Raw genomic sequence first — 26,779 nt, 5'->3', positions numbered from 1 at the left:
CTTGCATAACAAAAGAATCGGTTGTCCAGGTTGCTAACTGTAAAGCATATTGTTTCGGAATTACTGGGACTTTTCTCAGCCGGGCAAACTCGAAAGCTTCGTCGCCGCTCGATGTCATCGCACCGTTGCAGACTTGCAGAGCATCGTGCCTTCGGCGCTCCCTGCTATATATTGATCGCGAGGGGTAGGGTCCTATTTGGCAAAGATAACTCTTGAAGTTAACCTAAGCACACACTGGTCTCAAGTCGCAGCAAATTAAGCATCCCCTTAACGTCCGACACGATACTATCAATATGAGGCCTATTTCTCCTGTCACCTTCCCAGCATTGGCGGAGCAAGTTACGAATAGGCTGTGTACAATCTCCTGGAATTGGTGGCCGTTTGCCATTTCCAACAGCCCACATAATTGCGGCGCCATCCATTTTGCCGAACGGAATCTTCCCCGTTTTTAGTTCCCAGATAACAACTCCGTACGAATAAATGTCTGATTTGTGTGACACTTTCTGCTCGATGAATACCTCCGGTGCCATCCATGGAAAAGAACCTTTCTGAATGGTGTCCACGGTGCGAGTAATACTTTTAGCGATACCAAAGTCACATAGCTTCAAGGTGTTATCGTCGGCAACTAGGTAGTTAAGGCTTTTGATATCCCGATGTACTACATTTTTTCTGTGGAGGTATTGGATTGAACAAGCTGCTTGCAACATCCAGCGGAGGAGACGTTTTTCTGACAAGGGATGGTGGTTCGGACGTCTTAAAAAGTCAAAAAGAGAACCTTTGGCTGCGAGTTCACTGACAAATATCATAGTTGTTTTTGTTAGGATCACACCGATAAATGTGATTATGTTCTTGTGTTTAAGTTTACACTGAAAATCCAGTTCTTTTTGGTGGTCTTCCTTAACTTCCTTCATGCTATCAGCGGTACACATTTGACTGTACAATCTTTTTGCTGCTACCTTTTGGCTAGGTCCCTTCTTTGTTTTAAGAGAAGCTTCGAAAACATCAGCAAACGAACCGGATCCGATTGGCTTGCCGAGGACCAAATCGCTTTCTTCTAGGTCCCACTGCGACGATCCAGTGTTGATGTCTTCCGTATCTGAAAATGTAAATAGATGACATAATTACACCAATTGCTCAATACCGTAACCATGCGAGTATAAGCTCACCTTATATAGACGAATCCAATTTCACGCATTCCTACACCTCAATGGCAGCCATTAGCTGGGTCCCCGTCGGCTCTATCTCACCTAAAATGTAAAATGACGCGCATATGCGGCCTTGGAGGGTATTTTAAACTGTATTCTATCACCCGTGTTACACATAGACAAAAGAATGATGACAGTTTGCAACACAAAAGAATCTAACATCGAATTTTAAGCGGGTTTATTCCACCCAATTGGGCGCGCACTCACAACACCAGTTTTGTGCATGCTGGGACCCAATAATGGCCGACCAAATCCTGACCATGACTTGGCTCGTTGGATTCGTCTATTGAGAGAGTTTATATGTTGCGATTTCTTTAAGGGGGTACTACACCCCTGTCCAATTTTGTGCCTATTTTTGCATTTATCTCAAAAATCATAGCGCATTGGTGACAAGTAAGATATGTATAATATAGGGGCAAGGACTACAACTACTGCACTGGAAATTTTATTTCAGCACAGACAACAGTTGTGGAGTTACAGTCAAAAATGAGGGAAAACCAGTACAGTATTTGATCAATAAATCAACAACTACTAGCCTTGAGTTGCTGAATTTTCAGTGCAGTAGGGGGCCTAGTTGTAGTCCTTGCCCCTATAAAATACATATCTTGTTACCAATGCGCTATAATTTTTGAGAAAAATGCAAAAATAGGCACAAAATTGGCCAGGGGTGTAGTACCCCTTAAATACGTGTAAATCAATTGAATTAACAACATCAGTCATGTTGGTATAGAGGCGGGCCAACCCAGCACATCCAAATGTCAATTTTTGACTGCGTGTAAAGGCGTATTTGGGGTTAAATAAATCATTTCAGGTATAAATTCAAAGCTATTACTAGTATTGGCAACCTCTCCAATAATTCGGCATAACATCATGATATCCTAACAGGTAGTCACGAGATTGTAAGTCGGAGCACGCGATAATCGTGTCTTCTCCGGGGTGTTTAAATTAAAAAGGAAAAAAGGAAAAAGTTTAACAAACTACCCTAGAAATTCGTTCTTGTCCGAGCAACTCGTTAATTGGCACCTATGCTTATTAACGATTATTAACGGTACATGAACATATATTGCCTTTTTATTGGCTCACAAAATTAAAACAAAACAAAAGTCTCCGAGTCAATGAAAAAATACGGGCTTTCCAGTTATACCAATATCTTCATTTCGATGGGAAAAAGCGGGGATGATATGGGATAGGGTTGAGGATGTGGATCGGAACATGTAGATGATCCAAAATTTGGGATGTTGTCGACAAGGCTGTTGTCGACAATATTGTCGACAAAGCAATTGGCCTGATTGTTCACAAGCATTGTCGACAAGGACTAGTTATTAAAGATATTAGCGATAAGCTTGAGATCAGCATTATTTACCATGAAACAACTTCTGTGTATAAAAAAAAAGTAATAATTAAGCATATAAGATGACAATGATAATGATGAATATGGTAGACTTCGTTTTGTTGCCGATTTGATTACGTGTGGTTGATGGTAACATTTTGATGTAAATAAACGACGCATTTAAGGACTTGATTGATGTGTTGCATGAAAAATAAACACTTACCTGCAGTTTCTTTAGATCGATACCAATCCGCTCCAAACATACACGGAGTAGTCATTTTATACTTGATTTTCTCAAAACCTTCATAAGTATATCACCAAAATAAATGTCGGAAATCTGAAAAATGAATATACTACAAATTAATAATCAAAGATTGAACGAATACATAGTGTATCAATCAATCAACCAATCAATCAATCAACAAATCAATCAATGGATGAAGGACTCAATTAATAGTTCGATAAGTAGGCCTAAATCAACCAATCAAAGGATAATTAATGAATGAATCAATCAATCAAGCAACAAGTCAATAGACGAAGGACTCAAATAATCAATCAATAAATGGTGTTTTTTTGTGATTTTTGGCATACCGGCCAAAAAAATTGACATTTTTCATCAATTTCTTTCATTTCAAAAGTTTGTATTTAATATATACACTTCATAATTATTATTGATAAAGGCCCTGCAATGTTTCTGTAAAATCCTTAAATAGCCTGACTTTATGGAAACGGAACAAAATTGACAACATAGCAGAAAATATTCCCCAGACTTTCATTTTGAATATTTTAATTATTTTGTCCATTTGATTTTGAAACACTTGTCCTACGAAATCGTTAAATATAGCACTTTTGGCTATATGGCCTCGCTACTCCTAAAATTTGGCCAGTGAAATTGGGCAATATAAAATTGAATTTTCAACTTGTCTTGCTTTCTCAACTGTTCACACAGACTATATCCATGATTTAAAACCAATAAACCATACAATTCGTACTCATTTGACATTGTCAGCTATTGTCTGCAAATCATTTATGCATGCGTTTCATACATTGTGAAAATTTCTAAACAGTGTGTCAAGTCTTTAAGGAATCAGATAGTGACGTTTGCACAGTATTTTTTGTGGGACCTGAGACTGAGCACATCGAATTGCATTCAATAAGTTAAAAATTGATATTTTTGATAGTTTGGTATATTTAACAGTCCTCGAAGTAAACATTATAAATCTAAAGATATGCACTTAAACGAAAAGCTGTCCATCATTTGAAAATTTTGACCTTACGTGCTGACGATAGGCCTACATTTCCCCCAAAAGACCTAAACTTTTTTACGCCTTTTTGGTAAAAAGATAACCGTCAATACGAATCACTTAATTTATTAAGTTTACTTCGAGGATTGGTAAATGTTAAAAATATCAATTTTTAATAATTTTCCATAAATTTGTATTATATTGCTTATTTCAAAAAATTAAAATTATTTGATATCAGGACAATCCTCGTATTCAGAATGCATATGCAATTTGATGTGTTTGACGTGCCCTCATGTGCCACAAAAATACTGCTATCCGATCCCTAAGTTACGTGTGCCAAAAATAATTTACCATAAATTTGTATTCATATATCGCGAATTAAAAAAAAATCTGAATTATTTGATATCAGAAGGACACGCGCATTTGTTTTCACCTCCCTATAGGCCATATAAAATGCCTTTATTATATTGGACCCTATAAGGCGCAAATTGAGATATCATCAACACCTGTAGACTACATCATGGAGCACTATTTTGGCGAAATCTCAAGTTTGCGCTTCAAACCTCTTCAAGACGGCTGTTAATTAGGTTTACCCTCACCCAAGGTATTCGTTATATATGCCTACACCAAGTTATAATAATAATACATAAGGCCTATGTATTTTAACGGAACGAACTAACGTTATCCCGTAAATAGCCAATAGGCGAGGTCTGCCTTGCTAATTTACCCAATTTACTGCATGTTGTTGTCAAGCTAATTATGGTAAAACAGAAAAGAAAGTTGTTTAGTGCTTCAGAAACTGTGAAAACTAATGTTTAGGTCCTAAGGATGTAAAACATTTCATTTCATGCATGACATTTCTGAACAGCAAATCAGTTTGTAATTAATCAATTAAACTTAGTTTAGTTGAATCCCGGGAATTGAATGTGTGCATTTAGTAGCCTATCCAAGTAGTTGCATGAAAATTGTCAACAAAATGATAAAATACAATGTAGCATAACATACCTGTTACAGGTCTATTACGCAGAGAAGGTTCTATATACCATGTAGGCCTTCTCTCCCGGGTCTCCTGTAAACCAAGTCTGATTTTGTTATCAGCTTCTGCCGTATCGTCTCGCGCACCAAATTAAATTGGTGAAAGTTTGAGATACCGTACATGTACTACTAACAATTTTCCACAATTATAATTATTTACATCGTGGTTTCTATATAGAGTGTACACTGTAGTGGTTTCAATTGTTCCAAGATGTTGCCAAGCAATCAGCTATATAACAATAACATTTATTAATACTGAGAACGAAACTCACTTTTTACGGATCATCAGTCATGTTCCTGATAACGCAGCGCCACACCGTATACAGGCTGTATCAAAATGATTGGTACCAATGGTTTTATTGAAAACTCTGCCTTTTCCGAATGCAACGTTGGATACTCTAGTTGAAATGTCCAGAATGTATCATGACTTGTTATAAAAGTAACGTACACATTATTTGGATCTTTTGATATGTCAGACTCGTCCACTATGACTGATGGGTACCAATCATTTTGATACAACTTGTATGGTGATATATTCATAAACTGTATTACAGTAAAATCTCCTATTACTGCATGCAACCCGGCATGCAATTGGTATCAAAACAGCGTTGTCAACAATAATTTTGTTGATTTGTCATCATGGTTAACGCCCAACATAACAATTGGGAGGTAGGCCTATGTTATCTTATCAAACATGCAGCCCTATGTTCTATAAATAGGTAAAATTATAAACAGAGGGTAATTCCCGAGCATTTTCCGGTCCCATGATATTATTTTAAATGATATCAATCAGGTCACTTCAAGCACAACTACGACCTTTCAAGAAAGGTTGCAGCATTGCACAATGAATAAGTACTTCTTCAGTGTCCTAAACTGCTCACAAAGTATCGTTACATTTGAAAATGTCGCTGTGTTTCAAAAACCAAAAGGGTATTTTACAAATTAATAATGCACCATTTTATACTGCGAATATTGACAAGGGCGTAGACACCTTTCTTGATCGGGGAGGGGGAAATAAATATTTCTTCCCGGTTTTGGTGGGGAAGGGGGGAAAACACACAAAAATCCCAGTTGCATCATTTTGACCTGATTATCCGTGGGATATATACATTATACCGGTTGTTTTTTAGAGAGCCTGTACGTACATGTGAAGTCTTCGAGCTTCCAAAAAAGGCTTTATATTTTTTGACAAACAGACAGAGAGACAGACGCACGAATCACATAAACATATGGTCTTCACAATAAATTGGATGATCTAACAATGTCAGTCCCCAAACAATAACATAAAACAAATATAATAATGGAACTTTTTTCTTTAATACCGATTTGTTGTCTTCAGTAGATAGCAATTATTGCATTACTGTATAAATTGCAAGACTGCCAACTTGAGTTTCAGTGATTTAACATGCCGCAGATTTGCTTAAAAGGAGGGTTCAATGTAAAAATTCATTTCACTATAAAGGCCCGCATTCTTTTTAGGCTATCATAGCTTGTGCATTTTGCAGACATGTCTTGACCACACATTTTCCCATGGTCTCACGTGTATGTCTCTTACGGACCAGCATATTAGAATCCTAGTCTGCCATCCATAAAAGTACCATGTGGGTCAATTCGCATGATAATGCAATAAAACAGGTGATACCCAGCAAACACAAAAATGTTCTTAAAACGTTTAAAACGTTTATTCAAAACAGCTTAATAACATTTAAATGTCGGGTTATATATAAAGATCACGAGTAAGTTTTTAAAACATTATAATAAATATATTTTGTCAGGGTGTCATCAACAGTTAAATAACACTCTGTAAGAATGTTTTGCCTCATGTTTTCAAATATGTTTTATGAATGTTATTAAAACGTTATTATACCCTTTTAAACCTTTTCTGTAAAACGTGTGATTGCTAGGTAGGTATGAATGTTGTGGAATCGAACTAGAGACCTGTCCCTCTGGCACTAATAAAAGCTTATAACCAACATGTCTGCCATTTCGATTGTTATACCATTCTGAATGAGTTTATTCGATAGGGTCTATTGGAAGTTGATCTATTTTAAACCAGGTCTATTCTTATTCAATTTATCCTTGCAGTTGGTAAAACAAATATTTTAGTTTTCTTTCTTTCTAGAAATCATATTGTACAATATTTGTATGGTCAGAATGTCCTGACTGCAAGTTGCTGTGCATGGTAAGGGTAGTGTTGATTGTCATGGCAAAATTACCACCCAATAACTGCACATGATAGTGGCGATAATCATGGGTAATGTCAATTTCCTGGCACGTAAGATAACAGAGATGTGACGATGGAGGTAGAACTGTTTGAATGCATGACCCTTTAATACAAATCTGTGACATTGGTCACCTTTTCATATTTTTCATAATTTCTTTATATTGATCTGAATAATAGTAATCCGAGTCCAATTTTCTGTCACAACTTGATAGTTTTACATAAATGTTGCCATTGTCAGCTAGTACTTCATGTGTTCTTTGTTTCACTCACTTAGACTTCCAAGATGGCGGCTTTCTTAAATGTTTGGGATCTGTAAAAGAAAGAAAATAATATCCAAGATTGATCAAAACCATACCAGGAAATTGTGTACTTTTATCTTAGAACAGACCCTTTTAGGTAAGGGATGTTGATGGGTAGGGGAGACGTGCTGAGTGGGAGGGTTCTATTACCAAGTTCAGATATTTAGAAATAACAGCTGTTTAAAATGGTCTTCTATAACATTTATTTCTTTGTCAAAGTTATGTAACAAATATGAATTAACAAAATAAAAATCTCTGGGAAAAATATGTCAAACCAAGCTAAGCATTGTGATAAACTTATTATGAAAAAAACTTGATTCCATCTACTTGTGGTCCAGGACCACAGTGCTATTAATGGACAATGCTATATTAGAACTCCATTAGTTTCAAGTTTGCTATGGAAGTCAGCAGCCTCAGCGCATGCAGCATTGTGTTCCTGGATCACACATTGCAGACAAAATAAAGGTACTTGCAACTTATTATATACATGTGAATAAATGTCCCACTTCAGGGTTTGATTTTCTTACCAATAGCTTGATAGTAGCCTTCCCCTGTTTGTAAACTGATTTTATATTTGTGCCATGGGCAAATAATACATGCCACACCATTGATATCCTGAAAGAAAGAAATTAATGGTAAGTTATGATTGGAGGTACAAAGATTCAAAGAATATTTTATCAAATTATTAAAGCCATGGTTTAAATTTATAATTATTTGGATCAATGGGCAAAATACAAATGTATACAATTTTAAAAATTTAAAAGCTGGATCTGGCCTGTGGATGATATGGTGTGCATTGTTCTATATTAAATAATAATACCAGTTGTTTAGTTTGAAAATCATAATCATAATTTACTAGCAAATTGTATGAGTTGGAGTAAAAGTATAAAGTATTGTTTTGATTCATGAGAATTAGCTTCATACCTCAATATCTCCAGCATCTAGAGGTCCTCCAGAATCTGAAGTAAGAACATATTGATTTTAGTCATCAAAAAAATGTGTTTGTGCAGTGCAGATAAAAATAGTTGGTACTACATGTACATGATGTACTGTGATAATGGTTATGCTAATTTATAAGACCTCTTGGTTATGCTAATAACTCATGCTAGATTGAATAATTAATGTAGCCTACTATATTATTCAACCTTCAGTTGTCGGATTTTGCAGTGGAATATTCTAATCACTGCATTTACGTGCTTGAGTTGACAGGGTACGGGCAAATCGCCCTTCTACGCCCACAGGATGAAGTTAGTGCACAAGATTTGAATCTGTCACTGCGAAATCCAACATAAGACAAGACAGACAAGAGCTGTTTTAAACTCCATAAAGCAGAAAAAATTCATAAAAATGAAAGATACATAATAGGGCCTATAGTTAATATTGCATGCAAGGAATGACTATCAAGCTGTCAACATGACAGTCAGTAGGTTTATATACTGCGCCAATAAAGTATCCTTACACTTGAAAAAGTAATCACAATTTCAAAACTGAACCATATTGGGGTAAATTTGTCTAATTCTGCACATTATGACACCACATTGAATCCAATGTGACCTCAAGAAGTAAAGTTACAAGCAATTGAATAGACGAAGGTCCCGTTTTAAAAGTGACAAACTGGCCTATGCAAGGCGCAAAATGATTCCAACAAGCGCAACAAAGAGACTTCTCTGTACTTTTCATAACTTCCATTTTATTTGTCAGCTCTTTTGTTTCATTTTTCTTTTGTTCCTTTTGTTTTAAATTAAAGGCACACACAAATTAGCCATTTACCACTCTCAAACCAAATGTCTAGTCCGTGGAGTTTTGACCAGGTAAAACCCTACAATCGGGGATTTTTTACGAAAATCCGGGGACTTCGCCCCAAATGGGGACATCCCCAATTGTAATAATAGCCGTATGGGGTCCCTCTATGGCTTAAAAGGCCAAAAATGGCATTATCACAACTGGAGACTTCCTTCAAGTAGGGGTAGGTCCCCGATTGTACACACATCAAAAGCCCCAGATGTGTGGAATTTCGCACAAAAAAGTCCCCATTTGGAATTTTTTTTTAATGTGTGTCCCCAGTTGGTCACTCAAGTGGGAGGGGGTGAATAGGCCAGTGTGTCACTTGGAGCAGTATACAATGGGTACACAGAGTTGGGTTGTAAACTCATTGAATTGTGTGTCATTGGCCCTCAACTGTGGGAACCTATGGATTTGATCTATGTATTTATTTGGGTAGTAGCCTATTAGGTCTATATAATGAAATTATTAGTTTCCTGTCACCCGCCTGCATCACTTTTTCAATTTGACCAAAACGTTCATTATTTTCATTAAAAAAAAGTCAATTATCTGAAAATAGAGATGGAAATAACCAAAATTTAAACTCTCAAAATGTCTGACATCCCCTGCTGATCATAATCAGCAGTTTTCTTAGTTGTAGGGGTAGAGGATGTGGTAAATAATGTAAATTTAAGGATTACCTCATCATGTTTCTAGTGATTACAAAAATTGTAATTTTTTTTTTCATTTTAATAAAAACAAATTCAAATCTTTTCTCAATCTGTTGCAAAATGTCTGTAATGATGATCTAAGCATTATAACCTGTTTTGAGATCTGGTCTTTCATCAACAACAATAGCCATGTAGATGAAAGTTTTGACAATAATGAAAATTTCCAAAATAATGAATAATGAAATCATGACCTCATATTTCACTGAAAAAAATGTGACGGGGAAACTAATCATTTCATTAACCTTAGGCAATGAAAAAAGAAAACTCTGTTCTACGGGCCCGATCGACCCAGATTTTGAACAAATTAGGAACAAAATTTTCCTGTACAAATTTAATACCGACCCAAATTTCGACCATTTCAGGAACAAAATTTCTTTTTTGTATTTTCCCATGTATACAGATTTTGGTGATTTTTTTGGGTAATTTCCAAAAAAAAAAAAAGCCAGACCGACCAACCCTACTTGAAAGTTCCGTCCGCACGTAGAACAGGTTTGTTTTTTGTCGCCTAATATGGCTTTTTGTCATCCCAATAAACGACATGTCTGAAGTTTCAAGCTTGCCACTGCCATTTTTGCTGGCAAAAATTGTTTTTGTCAAGCCGGTTAAAACCTGCAAACCCTGGGAGTTGGTGATTTGTACACCCATAATTTAATACTGTTCAGTTTACACTCACGGTAACAATGGAAATCCAAAGCATCAGGGTTCCCGTTAAGGGTTTTAAAATGTGCGTCATGTGTGACGCAAGTTTGCTGACAAGATTGAAAAAACTTGCGTCCAGACAGATTTTTGTGCGTCCATCTGAAATTCACGATCAATCATACCGGGAAACGCAACGGCAACCCCTCGTTGCTAACACACGTACCCCGGGTCTACCTCATCAAATGTTGATTGTTAAAATAAAAATTTCGCCGTGATATTCCACCTCCAGTCGCAATGATAATTTTTCTCATTTCTGCATCAGTTTTTGTCCGAAACATGGTCAGAAACAGCTGCAAAAACATGCGCAAAGTCTGTCAATCTTTAGCAAATTTTCGTACTTTTACTTCCGGGTTTTACTTTTACTTCGATCCACGTGTTGTTGATGATGCTATAATTTATAAAAGCTAAAACACGCGCTGCCACAAATAATACAAAAAAAGGTTATCATTTGGATTTTGTCTTTAAAATTGCTTTTATTCATCGTAACAATAATACTAATAAAGGAAACGTAGATTATTTATGAAAAATAAACTTAAAATATTAAAAACTGAATATTGTCAGGTTGTGATAAATAACTAAATAAACATTAACTGCACGTCGTCAGTTCAGCATGCTTTGTAAACAAACAATTGCATCAATTGGGACTTTCCCGGTTTCCCCATCAAACAGCGATCGCGACGGAAAGCATGCAAAAAGTGCACGATTTCCTGACGTTGCATTTACAAATATTGCAGAATTTACTTCAATTCTTAGCAGGTTGGTCAAAATTTTGGGGCTTTTATTATCGTAAAAATAAAACAATTTCTTATTTTTATCATCAATTAATGATTAAATTTCGAAGTTTTGTCTGCGTCCACATGGACGCAAAATACATTGATTAGCCATGTGAACTTGCGTCCAAATTTGTAAAATACGCGTCTGGACGCAATGACGCACACTAACGGGAAGCCTGCAAAGCATAGAACTTCCCTTCATAGTGAAACACTGTAATTTTTCTACCATTCACATCACATGTTTTCCTTTGCAGTGATCGGATTTCACTAGCACTTCCAATCAGCACCGTATCAGAACTTGCCATTCTTTACATCTACTTGAATGAATTTATTGAGGCTGATGTAGTCGGTTCTTCATTTTTCCCATTTTCGTGTAAATGTGTCCGTGTCAGAGGTGCTGTTTATACTACAAAGATATCTGTGTAGTAAATCATCATGTCATTGCATGCATAGACATGCCACTTGTTTGTCTGGGATTGCATGTGCAGTTTGTTTACAAATATAAAGGTCGGAGGTCAAAATGCGATTTGGGCTATTTTCAATGCAGTGAAATGTGCCCGTTATGTAATAAAATAATTAATAACGCAATCAAATTCATGTATTTCATCAAAATAATTGAATAAAAACTTAAATGTAAGATATCATTTTATACAGGAAAAGTTTGAGAAGAAAATGCTTTCTTTTCCATGATTTTCCGTGACTCAGAGTCACTCAAAGGTCACAAGGTCATAGGTGTGCCACTGCGGTATCAGGACGACTCGACCTCCGGACTACTCGACCACGGACTACTCGACCACGGACAACTCGACCTCCCTGACAAGTCGACCTCCCTGACAAGTCGACCTCCAGAATCGCCGTGCACTTGGTGCATTCATGAAAAGTGATAAATGCATGCACGAAGTTGTTGTTGTTATTTATCATTATTACTTTGTTGAGTAGCTAACATAATTAGTAGGCCTAAATTTAAATGTTTTGTGTGAAATAATATCGTAATATGAATTAATATTCCATATAACAAGACATGATTATCAAGATCATAAGAACTCTGCATAGAGAGATACGGTATGGCAATATTTTTGTATTGACCACTTGATAAGGTGATTAACGCATTGTCACTTACCTACAATAGCAGAATGGTATTATATAAAATCAATGAATGTCAGGTATTTGTTATCAATGAACATGATCAATGGAATCTATAATTTAATAAAGAGTCAGATAAAAGGAAACTAGTAGTTTTCGTGGAGAGTAAATATCACTAGAAAATTCAGATACAGAATCATGATCAGACCGCATATTTCTAACAGAAAAGTCATGAAATTATGTGAATGTTCTTATTCTTGTGTACGAATTAAATACAGCTCTTACCACCATGCGGAGCATTTATTAAAACACAATTAATTAAAACTTCTTTATATTGGAATGGATGGATAAATTGTCTTAGGACTATAAAAATTTTGACATGAAATAAAAATGATTTCAGTACCAAGAAATAATATTTTAGCAATGTACCAGTATTTTCCATTGGGTTTGATTTAAGCTTCGCTATTAATATTGACTTGCTTATATTATTTATTTATTTATTTATTTATTTATTTATTATAATTTATGCTCTGAAATTGAGCATAGCATTTATGGCGCGGCGCGCGGGTCTATAAAATACAGAAGTTCATTAATACATTTAGTATTATGTACGTGTTTATTGTCATCATGTATGAGACTTGTGTTAATTTCAATTCGCCTCATCACATGTTTAACATAGGTAAGCATGTGCTTAACATATGTACCTTGGTGGGCAACGGGTATGTGGGGACTTGAGTTAATTTCACAGGCTTCAACACGTTTAACAGCACGTTGGTGGGCAACGGAGCACTGCACTTGTGTTAATTTTGACACGTTTAACATAATGCACATTAGTGGGCAATGGAACCCATGCATGCACGCATAGTCTGGGGTACGTTGGTGGGCAACGGAGTATAAGACTTAATTTCTATCGCTTCAGCATCAGGCACGTTGGTGGGCAACGTAACCCATGCATAGCATGGCGCGTTGGCATGGGGGGGGGGAGGGGACGGAGTACGAGATTTGTGTTTTATTTGACATCGCTTCAATACGTTTAAGATATGAACGGGGATTGTTGATGTTTTATGTTATTTCGCTGTTCTACTAAAAATTAATGCACACATTTGGCAGAATGTAGGCCTATTAGGAAAAACTTTTAGTATTTTGATATTTCGTGTTTGTTTTGTTGTTTTTTTTCACTATCTACTGAAATAGCATTTTGCGGCGCGACGGCCCTATAAACTTGATATAGAACATTTGAAAAAAAGTTGAAAAGGCCTACTTTTAATATTTGATAAATTTGAAAATTTCACAAAAGTTGAAAAAGTTGAATTTCGGATTGAAAAAGACTTCCAATGATTGAAAAAAAGTGTATAAAGTTGAAAAACTCCCGAATTTTGGCCCCCACTGGTTATGCCACTTCTTTCGGGGAAAATGTTAACAAAATGGGGGCCTTTTGTGGGCAGATGCTAAAACATTTGGTTCCTTTAAGATCCTAAAAAGTTGGTCTTTCAGTGGCAGATGCTTAAAAATGGGACCCGTTTCGAGGAAAATCTAAAAATGAGTTCTTTTGAGGCAGAATCTAAAACTGAGGTCTTTTGGTTGCATATGTTGAAACATGTTGAAACTTTCAGTTTTTAATGAAATAAATATATGATATAGGCTACATCATGCCTGCAGGATAAACACGTGAACCCAAAGAGAGAAGAACGAATTCGATGGTGTTGCATGCATTATCCACAACAGTGCGTTAGGTGCTCCGCTGGTACTCCTTTGCTAGAAGGGAAATCCCTGATTGGGGAACTTCTGAAAAATATCATTTGAACGAATGTGACAAAGCATACCTCAGAGGATGGTTTAAGCACTTCCCAGCAAGTCTTGCGGTTAGCACAGCTGTGTGAGTGAACATGACACCACTGCCCGCCCACTGCATACACACGTGCATGGTTAAATTTGAATTTGGACAGATATATTTACAATAAATGTCGATTTCACATTTTATGTTATCTACAGAAGGTGTGAATTATCATTCATGCATACATCACTTTAGATCTGAAATCGACCAAATTATGACGACACACGGGCAATTCTAAAACAACATCTTTTGCACAGAGTTCAATGGGATTTGAAAAGTAAAGTGGCAGTTGAAACTCTAGTGATAACACATTTACAGTGCATGATGGGGCTTCCTTAAATCATCCTCTGGCATACCTGTTACAACTTATTTGAATTTGCAAATGGGTGAAACAATTCATTATCAGTTAAGTGTCGATACCTGTGTACGACATACATGAATAAAGTACTGAAGTAGGGCCTAAACACATGTCTTCCAAATCTAGGTATATTAAACACCCAGATTTGGAAGTTATAGAATAGCCTATAGGAAAATGGTCATTTTGTTATAAAAATAGATATGACAAGACAGATTCTTTATAAATTTATTTCAGTTTATTACACAAATTTTACTGATCTATTATAGGAACACTTGTTTAGCCTGACCCTTTTAAGATTTATCCCATAGGATTAGGATATATCTATCATTAAACTTACTATCAATCAAGTTTATCTACGTTGTTGGCATTTATAGTTATACGTCCGATGATGTTGAACCATCCTTTTAACCAAAAGATTCACTTCCCTTTATTTCTATTTGAATACTTAACCATTCCCCTGGGGAGTTGGAAAATGAGGTTCTATCTAAATGAAGTCCCAATCGAAGTCATTTAAACAATGTCAGACAAGGGATACAAATTAATGTTTACCACCTTTACAGATATTTTGCAACAGATTGATAATGATTTTTTTTTAAATTTCCATGATAATCTATTGACATTTTCATGAACATAATAAAAAGTTTTGGCCAGTGATAAGGGTGGGTGACGGGACATTTTCAATCACCTTTCATTACTCTCATCATGGAAATACGAGAATTTTGAATAGCCTAACTATAATAATATTGAAGAGTTTGTTTCCAAAACTGATTATATCGAATGGCTAGTGTAAAATGTGGTTAATTAATTCCTGTACAGCAGTTGACAAGTTCGAACAACAGATATGAAATATATATTTATAACAATGATTTGAGTAGGAAAGCCGGGAAGGAAAGCCGTCTATTTCTTTTTACAATCATCCAAAGCAGATGATATGGCATAGTAAAATGCAACGTGCTAAATCAATTAGAGAATTCAGTAGGCTGATTAAACTTAAGAAAATTTAAAATTATACAAGAAAAAGTAACAGAAAGCAGCTGTTCAAAGTTGATTTAACCTTTTTTTGGAAACAAAATGTCAAGTTCAACTGTCTTCCCTACATGGTCCGGATACGTCGCAAGCACAAGACACGGGTAAACGGCCCGTAATAGACTTGTAATTCCCCAGGCGGTTATATAGTGATGAGAACATACCAGGTTATGCAGTCACGCAGCCGAGGGGTCCGGGGACTCAAGCAATCGATCTTACGTCCGGGTCCGTTCTGTCACCTCTGCGTGCTCGGTTGCAGTGCCGTTGATTCAACCCCTGTCTCACCCGGCGCTTTCGGCAGCACTGAAATACCCGCGGTGCCGCCGTGGTGCCGAATGTACCCCAAAAATCCCGGAGCAAAAATAGTATAATATCTCCAAGCTGCTGCTCGCGTTTGTTTCGCTGTGCGCTTGGAGAAATTAGTTAATTATGTTATCATAACTTTATTAAGTACAGAAGGAATTTAACATAATGATAAATACATACTGTAATCAATGTAACTGAAACGTAGATTTCTACATTTACAACTATTATAATCATAAAAAAGGCCTAAATTTCAGAAATATAAATTAATTATTGCCCTGTTTCCCTGTTTTGCATTTTTTATGCGCTATCGTGTCTGTGAGTTTTTAAAATTAATATTAATTTGCTTATTGTGCTCTGAAGCTGGAAATAATCTGAAATCCAAACTATTCTTGTTATAACTTTTCTTCAACTTGGTATCGATGATTAGAATCTGATTATATTTATAGATTCCATTGATAAATAATAGCACACTAGTTAATGATTAATACCAAAGAATTCAATATCCTAACCATTCGGCTATTGTTCCTAGTATTATACAATGTGACATTGCGCTAATCACCTTATCAAGTTGACAATACCAAAATATTTCCAAGATATCCCATCCCTTTCCTACGCAGAGCTATTTCAAGCTATTATCTTTTATAATAATTTTATTATTTTAACCTATCGTCAATATAATTCCTCACGCAATGTTGAAATATACCAAATGTTAGATAAACAAGTAAGTAAATAATAAAAAAAATTAATTAATTGCTAATTAAATAAATGAAATAAATAAATAAATTGCAATAATAGGCCCTAAATTAAACAAACATATCTGGATACGTCGCAAGCACAAAGACACGGCACAAGACACGGGCAAACGGCCCGTAATAGACTCGTAATTCCCCAGGCGATTATAGTGATGAGAACATACCAGTTTATGCAGACACGCAGCCGAGGGGCCCGGGGACTCAAGTAATCGATCGTACGTCCGGGTCCGTTCTGTCAGCGTACTCGGTTGCAGTGCCGACGTGCCGTTGATTCAACCCCTGTCTCACCCGGCGCTTTCGGCAGCACTGAAATAGGCCTACCCGCGGTGCAAAACGTGGGTGCCGAATGTACCCCAAAAATCCCGGAGCAAAAATAGTATAATATCTCCAAGCTGCTGCTCGCGTTTGTTTCGCTGTGCGTATTTGTCTTGGAGAAATTAGTTAATTATTTTTAACATAACTTTAAGTACAGAAGGATTGGAACGGTCCATGGTTTTCCATGGATTAGCACGTGTTCCTCACGGACCAACCTGGGTAAACAAACAAACAAACAAACAATTTAACATAATAATAAATACATACTGTAATCAATGTATCTGAAACGTAGATTTCTACATTTACAACTATTATAATCATAAATATCAAGGCCTAAATTTCAGAAATATAAATTAATTATTGTCCTGTTTCCCTCTGTTTTGACTTTTTTATGATATGCCTATCATGCGCTATCATGCTTGTGAGTTTTTTTAATTAATATTAATTTGATTATTGTGCTCTGAAGCTGGAAATAATCTGAAATCCAAACTATTCTTCTTACTGTTATAACTTTTCAACTTGGTATCGATGATTAGAATCTGATTATACTTAAAGATTCCATTGATAAATAATAGCACACTAGGCATAGTCAATGATTAATACCAAAGAATTCAATATCCTAGCCATTCGGCTATTGTTCTATTGTACAATGTGACATTGCGCTAATCACCTTATCAAGTTGACAATACCAACATATTGCCAAGATATCCCATCCCTTTCCTACGCAGAGTTATTTCAAGCTATTATCTTTTATAATAATTTATTATTATAACCTATCGTCAATATACCATAAATAATTCCTCACGCAATGTTGAAATATACTAAATGTTAGATAAACAACTAAGTAAATAATAATAAAAAATAATTAATTGCTAATTAACTAAATGAAATAAATAAAATTGCAATAATAAATAAACAAACATAATAATAATAAAACATGACATAATAAATACATAATGCATTAAATACATAAGGGGTAACAGCAAGAAAGAGAAAAATAAGCAAAGAAACTAATAAAGTTCTTCATTGTGACTTCTTAACCATTCTAATTATAGTCCCGGCTAATATCACTGTAGTAAAATAATTAACAATAAAACAACAATAATAGTGACATGTATTGAAGTACATTCCATGATCATCATAATAATATTCACTTGATATGCGCAAACAGAACATCAGCCCCCATTAGCCAAAAAACAAACAAACAAGACTTCACACATAGGAATGAATGAATAAATAAATAAATAAATAAATAAATAAATAAATAAATAAATAAATAAATAAATAAATAAATAATGACATCAGATAACATACCAGTTTATAATAACCCGGGAGAGAGATAAGAAAAAACAACTTCAAAAATTGAGTGTTTTCACATGTTTTTGTAGGCCCATATACGACTACGTTGGAATTTTGTACCGGGATATATTGTAATAAAAGTCTGGATATAATACTAGTATCACTAAAATAATTGACAATAAAACCATAGGAAATAAACCCATAGTAGCTCTAATCATCACATCATAAATATTATGGAAAACATGGAGCAAGCAAATCTTTAAACATGATGTAAAATGAAATGCACGATCAGCAAGTCATCCATCGGCGATGAATGCATCAAGTGCACGGTGAATAAAAAGCTCGAGTTCTCGGGAAGGTCGACTTGTCCGTGGTCGAGCTGTCACGGAGGTCGAGTTGTCAGAAGTCGAGTAGTCCGGAGGTCGAGTCGTCTGACATTCGCCACTGCCATGACTGCTCTTTTGCGGAAATTACATTAAATATTTTCTCCAACTTGAGCTCAAAACGTCCTCAAAACATAATAATTTCCAAATAGTCTGTAACTTCAGTTCTTCAAGATGCCCGGTGGTAAGAAAAAGGGAGGCTCATCGGGTGTACCGGATGTTTCTCAGGTAAGAGAAATTACTGTACCGAAACTAAAGGCTACTGCTAGTGCTAGTCCGAATAATCAGACCCAGAACAAAATATTAATTTCTGACATGATCGTGTACTGGGTCTGAACTGTTTCCATATGAAATCTTGATGGCAAATTGGACAATAGAAGCACATGGTTCTACGTGACAGCTTTTAAATCCCTATTCAGGTTACGTGAATCACGCTAAATATTGTGGACCATCCTTCTGATACTTGAGTGTTTGGACAAGCGGAACGGTTTTTTGTCTACCTCTCTGTTAGTAAACAAACCAGGAGGTCGAAATCGTCCTCCTCGCCGAATACGAAAGTCAGCGTAATAGTACGGCACTAGGCTACTGCATGCAACAATGCAAGCACTGAAGCAGGGAAATTAAGGCCAAGTAACAAAAATAACATGTATGTCGTCCGGACTTTTTCAAAAATCGGTGAGGGAGGTCCTTATTATAGGTAACCCAGGCAAACCTTAGTTAACACATTTGCTAGTCAGTCAAATTCGCCGACAATGTCAATGCAAATTTAAAATTACATAGAAATTTAAAACAACTGTTAGAAGAAGGAAACCTACATAAATATGTTTTCTATACTTCACTTGACCCAAATGTATGATTTTTATGGTGATAAGTCACTCGCACATGGAATTTTAGAGGGATTTGGATAGCAGTTCCATTAAAAAAAGCTGCTATCATAATGAGACTAAGATCTAGAAACACCCCCGAAATGCCGTTTTGGGGAATATTGCTAGAGACTTTTTGATGAAAGTCAATCTTTGACAAGATGTAACTTTGCTACGGAAAGTGCTATGAAAAAATGGTTTTCAGTTTTGGCTTTGTTTACTCAAGGGCTTTAATTTGATATATAAAATGATGTAGTTTGATGGCACATTTGAATTCACCTAGCATACGGTACCTACTTATTATTTGTTATTGTATTATTTTTTTACCATTCATTTCTGTTATGCCCAGCGAGGTCACGTCACACTCAGTGTGACGTGCCCTGAACTCCCAATAACTTTCGTAAGCGACAGACAAATTGCAGGAAAGCGTGCCAATTTAAGCTTCCTGTAATATCTATTGCACATAACGTACGAAGTCACAAACTTACAAACTTCAATATGCACTTCAAATACAGCAGACCAGCTGTTAATTATTACCGATCCTGTAGAATAACTTAAATAATCTTCAATTTCATGGAATCCTGTTGCTCAGAATTGCAAATGTCATTTTTATCTGTCAAATCCGCTGTGTATGTGCTCAGAGATTTTATGATATGCTCCATAAATCACAGGTGTGAAACTGACTTTATACCACTCGCTCGCTTTTAAAGCTAGCAGAAAAGCGAAGCCTCCGGCTACCTCGTGGCATGACGTCATCATGGACGTGTACAAAATTTCCGATGGGCGCCTTATTTATTTGTAACCCGTTTTGTGATTGGTTGCAAACACCATTCATCGCAATCGTAAGCCAATCAATGAAGGCGGCGGCCTTTTACGGTATGAATTAATGTGACCCGCCAGTATAGTACGTCTAACCTGATTGGTTTACAAAACTACTTGGATAATTGCTAAGCCAGTCGGCGTGCTCGATGCTTAACAACCTGGTCGTAGAGGGTTTTTTTTTAATAGGCGAATTCACATGGTGATTCAGCGATCGAGTATAAATTCAGCATGACTTCTGCTTTAAGGGGGTACTACACCCCTGGCCAATTTTGTGCCTATTTTTGCATTTTTCTCAAAAATTATAGCGCATTGGTGACAAGTAAGATAAGTATATTATAGGGGCAAGGACTACAACTACTGTACTGAAAATTCAGCAACTCAAAGCAAGTAGTTATTGATTTATTGATCAAATATTTGTTTTCCCTCATTTTTGGTTGTAACGCAACAACTATTGCCTGTGCTGAAATAAAATTTCCAGTGCAGTAGTTGTAGTCCTTGCCCCTATAATATACATACTGCATCTTACTTGTCCCCAATGCGCTATAATTTTTGAGAAAAATGCAAAAATAGGCACAAAATTTGGCAGGGGTGTAGTACCCCCTTAAGGGCAGAGTAATGGGAGAGAACGTGGACCATTTCGGGCTTCATTATTTCTGAATTGTATGTCCAAAGTATATAAAACTATATATTTCTGGAAAGGAAATGAGTCAAGGAATCCCATGGTGACGTCAGATTTGTTCAAAAATCTCAAGTTTTTGAAAAAATCACAAAAATTCACTTTTTTGCCCCAATTTTTTGTGACAACTTAGAAAAAATCCGTTCGAGTAAAAAAAATTCAGTTAGCTTTTCATGAAGAAGAGACATGAACTTAGGGAAGGTTTTTTATTTTTTGAAATTAAATCTTTTTTGAAATATTGAAAAAACATGTGAAAAAAGCCATTTTGTCACTCTATTAAGCTAAAAAATTGCACATAATGGTGTATATTTTTGTTTAAAACAAAAATAAAAAAAAAATGAAAAAACCTTCCCTAGACTTTGATGTACTCTAAAGGATAGTGCAAACAGTTTACCCTTTGCTTGCATATTTTTCGAGTTATCTTGTCACAAAATCGCAATATTGTCAAAAGTGAACTCTGAGAAATCGGCGTTTTAGTAAAAAAAATGTCAAAATTATGCACAAAACGTCCTTAAATTTTAATACGGTAAGACTTTCACACTTGTAACAGCTGTATCTGGTGCATGGTCTAAATATGCATCTTTATGCACCAAAGAATCTATAATGTCTGCTTTCAGTGCGCCAAAATTCAAAATGATTAAAAATCTAAGTGACATTTTGACTGCAAATTTTTGTTTTGTTTACACCACATTTGCTGGCGTTAACAACATACCGAATGCGCCTTGACTGCGTTGGACATACGTGCAGAGTTGCGCCGCGTCTCGCGACTCGAACCGCGCGCGTAATCACAATATTTCGCATTCGCGCATTTCTGACTCATTATTTCCGCCAATTTACTAAGCTGTCTTGAGCCATGTGACTTTTTAGAGTTGAAAAAAGTGAAATAAATCAAGCAATAATACGAATAAATATTAGCAAGTTGTATTTTATCAGTTTCAAGTGAAAGAATACATCTTAGTGTTGATAAATATCAAAAAATCTCAAATTCGGTCGTGGACGAATGTGTCTTCCATTACTCTGGCCTTAACAGATGCAATAACAATACGTGGACACAATCAGTGACATTTACACAATGCAATAATGAATTATTTATGACATGCATGGGCTGGATTTTACGATCGAGGTAAGGTTTGCGGCCTGTCCCTGCGTGAATATTGTTACATCAAAGATACTTGCGATGACCAGTTTTTTGCGGACACTTTGATAACAGGTAACTTTTATAGGTCATAGGGTAGAAACGATAGTTGTACAATTGTACGAAAATATACATTTTGTTATAGGCCTAAAATGTTTACAAAAATATATTGGTCCGTACGTTGTCCATGTATTCGGTTGTTCGACGTATACATTTCTGTGTAAAATTGCAATTGCGAAGTGTTTATCAACACATCATCAAATCGGGGGCCCTAGTCCGAATAATCAGAGAACAAAATATTAATTTCTGACATGATCCTGTTCTGGGTCTGAACTGTTTCCATATGAAATCTTGATGGCAAATTGGACAATAGAAGCACATGGTTCTATGTGACAGCTTTTTAATCCCTATGTTGTGTGAATCACGCTATTGTGGACCATCCTTCTGATACTTGAGTGTTTGGACAAGCGGAACGGTTTTTGTCTACCTCTCTGTTTGTAAACAAACCAGGAGGTCGAAATCGTCCTCCTCGCCGAATACGAAAGTCAGCGTAATAGTACGGCACTAGAGGCCCCCAGGCCCAGATATTTTTGTTATTTCCCCCCTGCCCTATCCCTAGCTTGAAGAAAGTGTTTGCAATGTGTTTATAAATGATAACCAAGAACTTCTGAACATGTCTTTTCATCACAACAATTTTAGAAATAAAGTAAGAGAGCAAATTAGGAAAAATAACAAAAATATTTGAAAATCTCCAAAAATCGGTGAGGGCGGGGACGATATACATGTTATTTTTGTTACTTGGCCTAAAACAAAAATGTTTTGTTTCCTGTCAATGTGTCATGCTTGTATGTCTATGTCAGTATGTGTAACATAAAATGTACATGCTGATTCGGTAGGTAGGAAATTTATTTTACTTTCTTCCTTCAAAGGCCAAAACAATTATAGATTTGTCTCATGTCCCACAGTGTCGACGTCCTATACGATAAATATAAATTTAATACTCCGTTGGTGAGCGACGGGCGAGTGGTAGTGAGCGACAGGCGAGTGGTATTTCACTGAACGCAAGAAAAGGAGTTCTATCTGATTGGCTAGCAATCGATCGCTTAGGTCGCTCAGTAGTCAACTACAAACTCATGTATTCAATTCGGTTGAAATCGATTATTCTATTATTGACGAAGATAAAGAGAGTGATAGTGTGTCAATAATGTACATTGTATTGCACCTGGTTTTACCAGCATTCCTTTATAAAATAATTTTCTCAAAGAGTTGAATATTATCAAAATTTTTACAGCGGATTTCAAATGTTTTACATCAAAATTGCAGTTAAACATATCCACAGCAAAATACCGGTCCTCACTAATTAGTTAAAGGTGAACCTCATTGAAAATAAAGTTATATATCAATGGAAAGCTTATGATGTCAGGAAGCAGAAAAGAATATTTTTATTTTCCTAACGTACCAGGCTAGACATAATCTCCATGCAAAGATTGGATATTGGCACCCCCCCCCCCCTAAATTACAAAACGAAATGGTTCAACTTGGGCGCTTTCGATGGTGCCGTCAAAACGGGGACACACAGTTACTTCCGGGTTTGATTGTAAACACAATGTCCATGCATTACTGTGGCATGCATCGGGCCAATGTTCGAATTCAGTCATTGTCAACTTACTTTACATGAAAAATATCTTCAATAAAATAAGAATAACATGAAGGACATATCATGAGCAAATTAAGAATGAAGTTCCTGAATAACGTGTGTGGATTTAAAATGGGAAAACTGCTGGCGGGGTGATTTGGGATAGGCCAAGCCATCCACGATATCACTGATATGCCGATAAGGAATATTACAGTTCTGAAGAGCAAAGATTAGCGAAGAACCGGAATGAAAACAGATTGCAAAAAATAACTGCTAGTGCTACCAGTTCAGATCTTCACACCAAGTTGAGATGAACTTATCACAATGAGAAAATGAAGGAATAGAATAAGGTACATGTACAGGATTTTTTAATTATTTCTTAGTTTTACAACCGGTCATGTATGATAGGCGAACTCGTGAGATACATACGGGATGAACTCAGTGCGTGACTGACCGAGACTCAGTCGCCGAGTCCGGTGCCGAGTGTTCAGCATCCGCGACTGTACTGTACTTGCAGACAAAATGACCGATTTTCTATTCACATTCTGATATTTCCAACTTATTGCTACTTCATCAGCAAAATTTATTCCTGTAAATGTTCCAAATATAAGATAACGATTGATCAAATCTGCTGAAACACACGCAAGCAGGACGAAGCGAGTCGCTGTGTTTGTGCATAAACCCTGGAACCACCTGTCGCGTGTCGGGTCCCTTCTTCAGCAGCAATTTACGCATCATGTGCGGTAATCCATAAAACATGAATGCTTCACTTTTCAGTACGGTATACTGATAGCTACTGATTGTACTATCATTAAAGAATCGTGACACAAGTGACAATATTTTAATTTTATTCAGATTTCAGAATTCCATCAAACAATGGTCTATCAAGCCCAAATTGTATTTATTTTATAATAAAATATTTGTTTAGTTTTCAATCGTGATTGTGTGGAAAGAATGTATTACCGCAATGCGCTAAATATGAAAACCAAGTTTATATGGGCTGGATTTGATGAAATCGGCAGCTTTTTTATTAATTTTTGATTACTGCAAGGCGATATTTTTTAATCAGATATTTTAAAATGAATCAAGAATAGGAAATGTCACAAACAAGTATTTAATTTTGATTTTGATTTAAACTTTTGATCAAACACAAGGAATTAATTCCTACCTCGAATTTTCAGATGGTACTCCATCTTTCATCAGCAGTGAGTGCTGAGTGACTCGCTGATGAAAGATGGAGTACCATCTGCAAATTCCGAGGTAGGAATTAATTCCTTGTGTTTGGATCAAAAGTTTAAATCAAAATCATGATTTATACCAACACAGATACATTCATGAAAGTATTTAATTTGTAGTTCGATCATGTTTATTCAGTCCATGACATGAACGGCAGCATGAGCAGCAAGCATTTGCGCATGGAATTGATCCCAGCGCGAAATTCAAACTCAATTACCCAATTATACCCAGCTAGTTATGACTGATTTTGTCAAAAATTTACGGAAAATTTACGTGTTGACAATAATTCTATTATTTCTAAAAATAGAAGGAACCAGCAACTTGAAGATTCCTCTAATTTCAAGCTTTATTGTGAAAATCAGACTTGCCGGGCAGCTTGCAAAGTACAGGAAGCAAGTCTTGTTTACATGTTTCCGAGCAGGATCACGTGACTGTGAACCCTGAGCTTACGGCATGAGCATTCCCAAGGTCATAGACGATTGATTTGGGTGCTTTTTGGGCGCCTTAAAAAAGACCAAAAATTCATTCGTTTTTTTAATTTTTCAGCTTTATTGGCCATCAAAAAATCGGAAAAAATAGTTTTAGTATCCTGACATCATAAGCTTTCCATTGATATATAACTTTATTTTCAATGAGGTTCACCTTTAATTTAATTTCCAGTTAGTACATTTAAACGAAACCTGTGATTTACGTGACAACAAATAAAATTTTCTTACAATAGAAATATCATATGGGATACTGATATGGTAGGCCGCAACCGCCACAATGTGGAGCGAGCTACGCGTAGCTGACTTTTTGCTCCGTGGAGCCAAATTGACCAATCATGTTAGAGTTTTTCATTACTCGGAGGTAAAACTGACCAATCAAGTACGACTTACTCATTACGTGAAGCGAATTTAGTCATTAAGAATTTGCCAGACGGGCTTCATGTAGTTGCAAGACATCCTCGGTCACGATAGTTATGATTCAAAAAGTAATTTATGAAAAGTAATGAACCGACTTATTATTAAGATGGACATGCACTCACAAGAAACTCATACAGTATTGTACACAACTATATAGCTAGGCAGAGTGGTGGTAAACCATGCACACAATTCTGCGATCTGCAGTGTATCGCCGGGAGCTGATTTGTATATCTTGCGCGGCGTGGCCTGCGGAATTCGACCTTCAGCAAACCAGTTCGGATTTACTTTATATACTAGTAGTAGGCCATACATACTGTAGTTACGGTACTGCCCGTTTTCCTATACACAATACTCACTACTCAGTGCGCTCACCATTGACGCGTGACCTAGTGTATGTTAGAAGTATTATGCCATTGCCTATATGACGTCACTGTGTAAAAAATAACCAGCCAATATTTAAAGTATTCTCTGAAATTCTAGAAAATATAGTTTTGTAACATTTCCTAAATTTTTAGCTAATTTAGGTGTTTGGAAATATTGGTACTTTTGTGTTTTAGGAAGGATATGTAAACGACAGATAACACCAAAAAATATGAACAAATTATTTCTAAACCGTGTTAAGTCTGCAAACCATTATGCTTCTCATTTTCAAGAACGCTGGTTAACAATCGCAGACTATTGTCTCATTTAAATAAACAAAAGCCCAGACAGTATTGTTACCTTTAGTTAAGCTTTATAATCATTCACCCAACTGAAACTATAATACCAGCTCATTGTTCATTGCACAGGTAAAACAGACACAAGTGCAGTGTGTATTTAACCAGAGAAGATCTGATGTAACATAGTTGA

At 36.1% G+C, this 26,779-nt stretch overlaps 3 protein-coding genes across 5 annotated transcripts in view; 1 reads left to right on the top strand and 2 right to left on the bottom strand.

Moving 5' to 3' along the window:
- Positions 1 to 139: 139 nt before the first annotated feature.
- Positions 140 to 5,255, bottom strand: LOC140166084 (uncharacterized). 2 transcript variants are annotated; one of them, XM_072189470.1, is made up of 3 exons: positions 5,087 to 5,255; positions 2,759 to 2,872; positions 140 to 1,096 (listed from the first exon to the last, which is right to left on the bottom strand). In XM_072189470.1, the coding sequence occupies exons 2-3, from the start codon at positions 2,811 to 2,813 to the stop codon at positions 219 to 221; spliced, it is 933 nt and encodes a 310-aa protein (XP_072045571.1). In that variant the 5' UTR covers positions 2,814 to 2,872; positions 5,087 to 5,255; the 3' UTR covers positions 140 to 218. The 2 variants fall into 2 exon arrangements, with proteins under 2 accessions (XP_072045571.1, XP_072045570.1); XM_072189469.1 differs by lacking the exon at positions 5,087 to 5,255 and adding an exon at positions 4,785 to 5,020.
- Positions 5,256 to 6,389: 1,134 nt separating this feature from the next.
- Positions 6,390 to 11,640, bottom strand: LOC140166088 (Rieske domain-containing protein-like). The gene is made up of 5 exons (XM_072189474.1): positions 11,489 to 11,640; positions 10,503 to 10,526; positions 8,262 to 8,296; positions 7,865 to 7,952; positions 6,390 to 7,348 (listed from the first exon to the last, which is right to left on the bottom strand). The coding sequence occupies exons 1-5, from the start codon at positions 11,604 to 11,606 to the stop codon at positions 7,305 to 7,307; spliced, it is 309 nt and encodes a 102-aa protein (XP_072045575.1). The 5' UTR covers positions 11,607 to 11,640; the 3' UTR covers positions 6,390 to 7,304.
- Positions 11,641 to 18,730: 7,090 nt separating this feature from the next.
- The window catches only part of LOC140166082 (coiled-coil and C2 domain-containing protein 1-like), a 47,049-nt gene continuing 39,000 nt past the window's right edge, over positions 18,731 to 26,779 (top strand). For both annotated transcript variants that reach the window (XM_072189465.1, XM_072189466.1), the window contains exon 1: positions 18,731 to 18,885. In XM_072189465.1, coding sequence (XP_072045566.1) covers positions 18,832 to 18,885 — 54 coding nt within the window. In that variant the 5' untranslated portion in view covers positions 18,731 to 18,831. The remainder of the gene's footprint in view (positions 18,886 to 26,779) is intronic.

Source organism: Amphiura filiformis, chromosome 12 (genome assembly GCF_039555335.1).
Source record: "Amphiura filiformis chromosome 12, Afil_fr2py, whole genome shotgun sequence".
NCBI lineage: Eukaryota > Metazoa > Echinodermata > Ophiuroidea > Amphilepidida > Amphiuridae > Amphiura > Amphiura filiformis.
The sequence above is the reverse complement of the archived record's forward strand: the minus strand, read 5'-3'. Positions and strand labels throughout refer to the sequence as shown.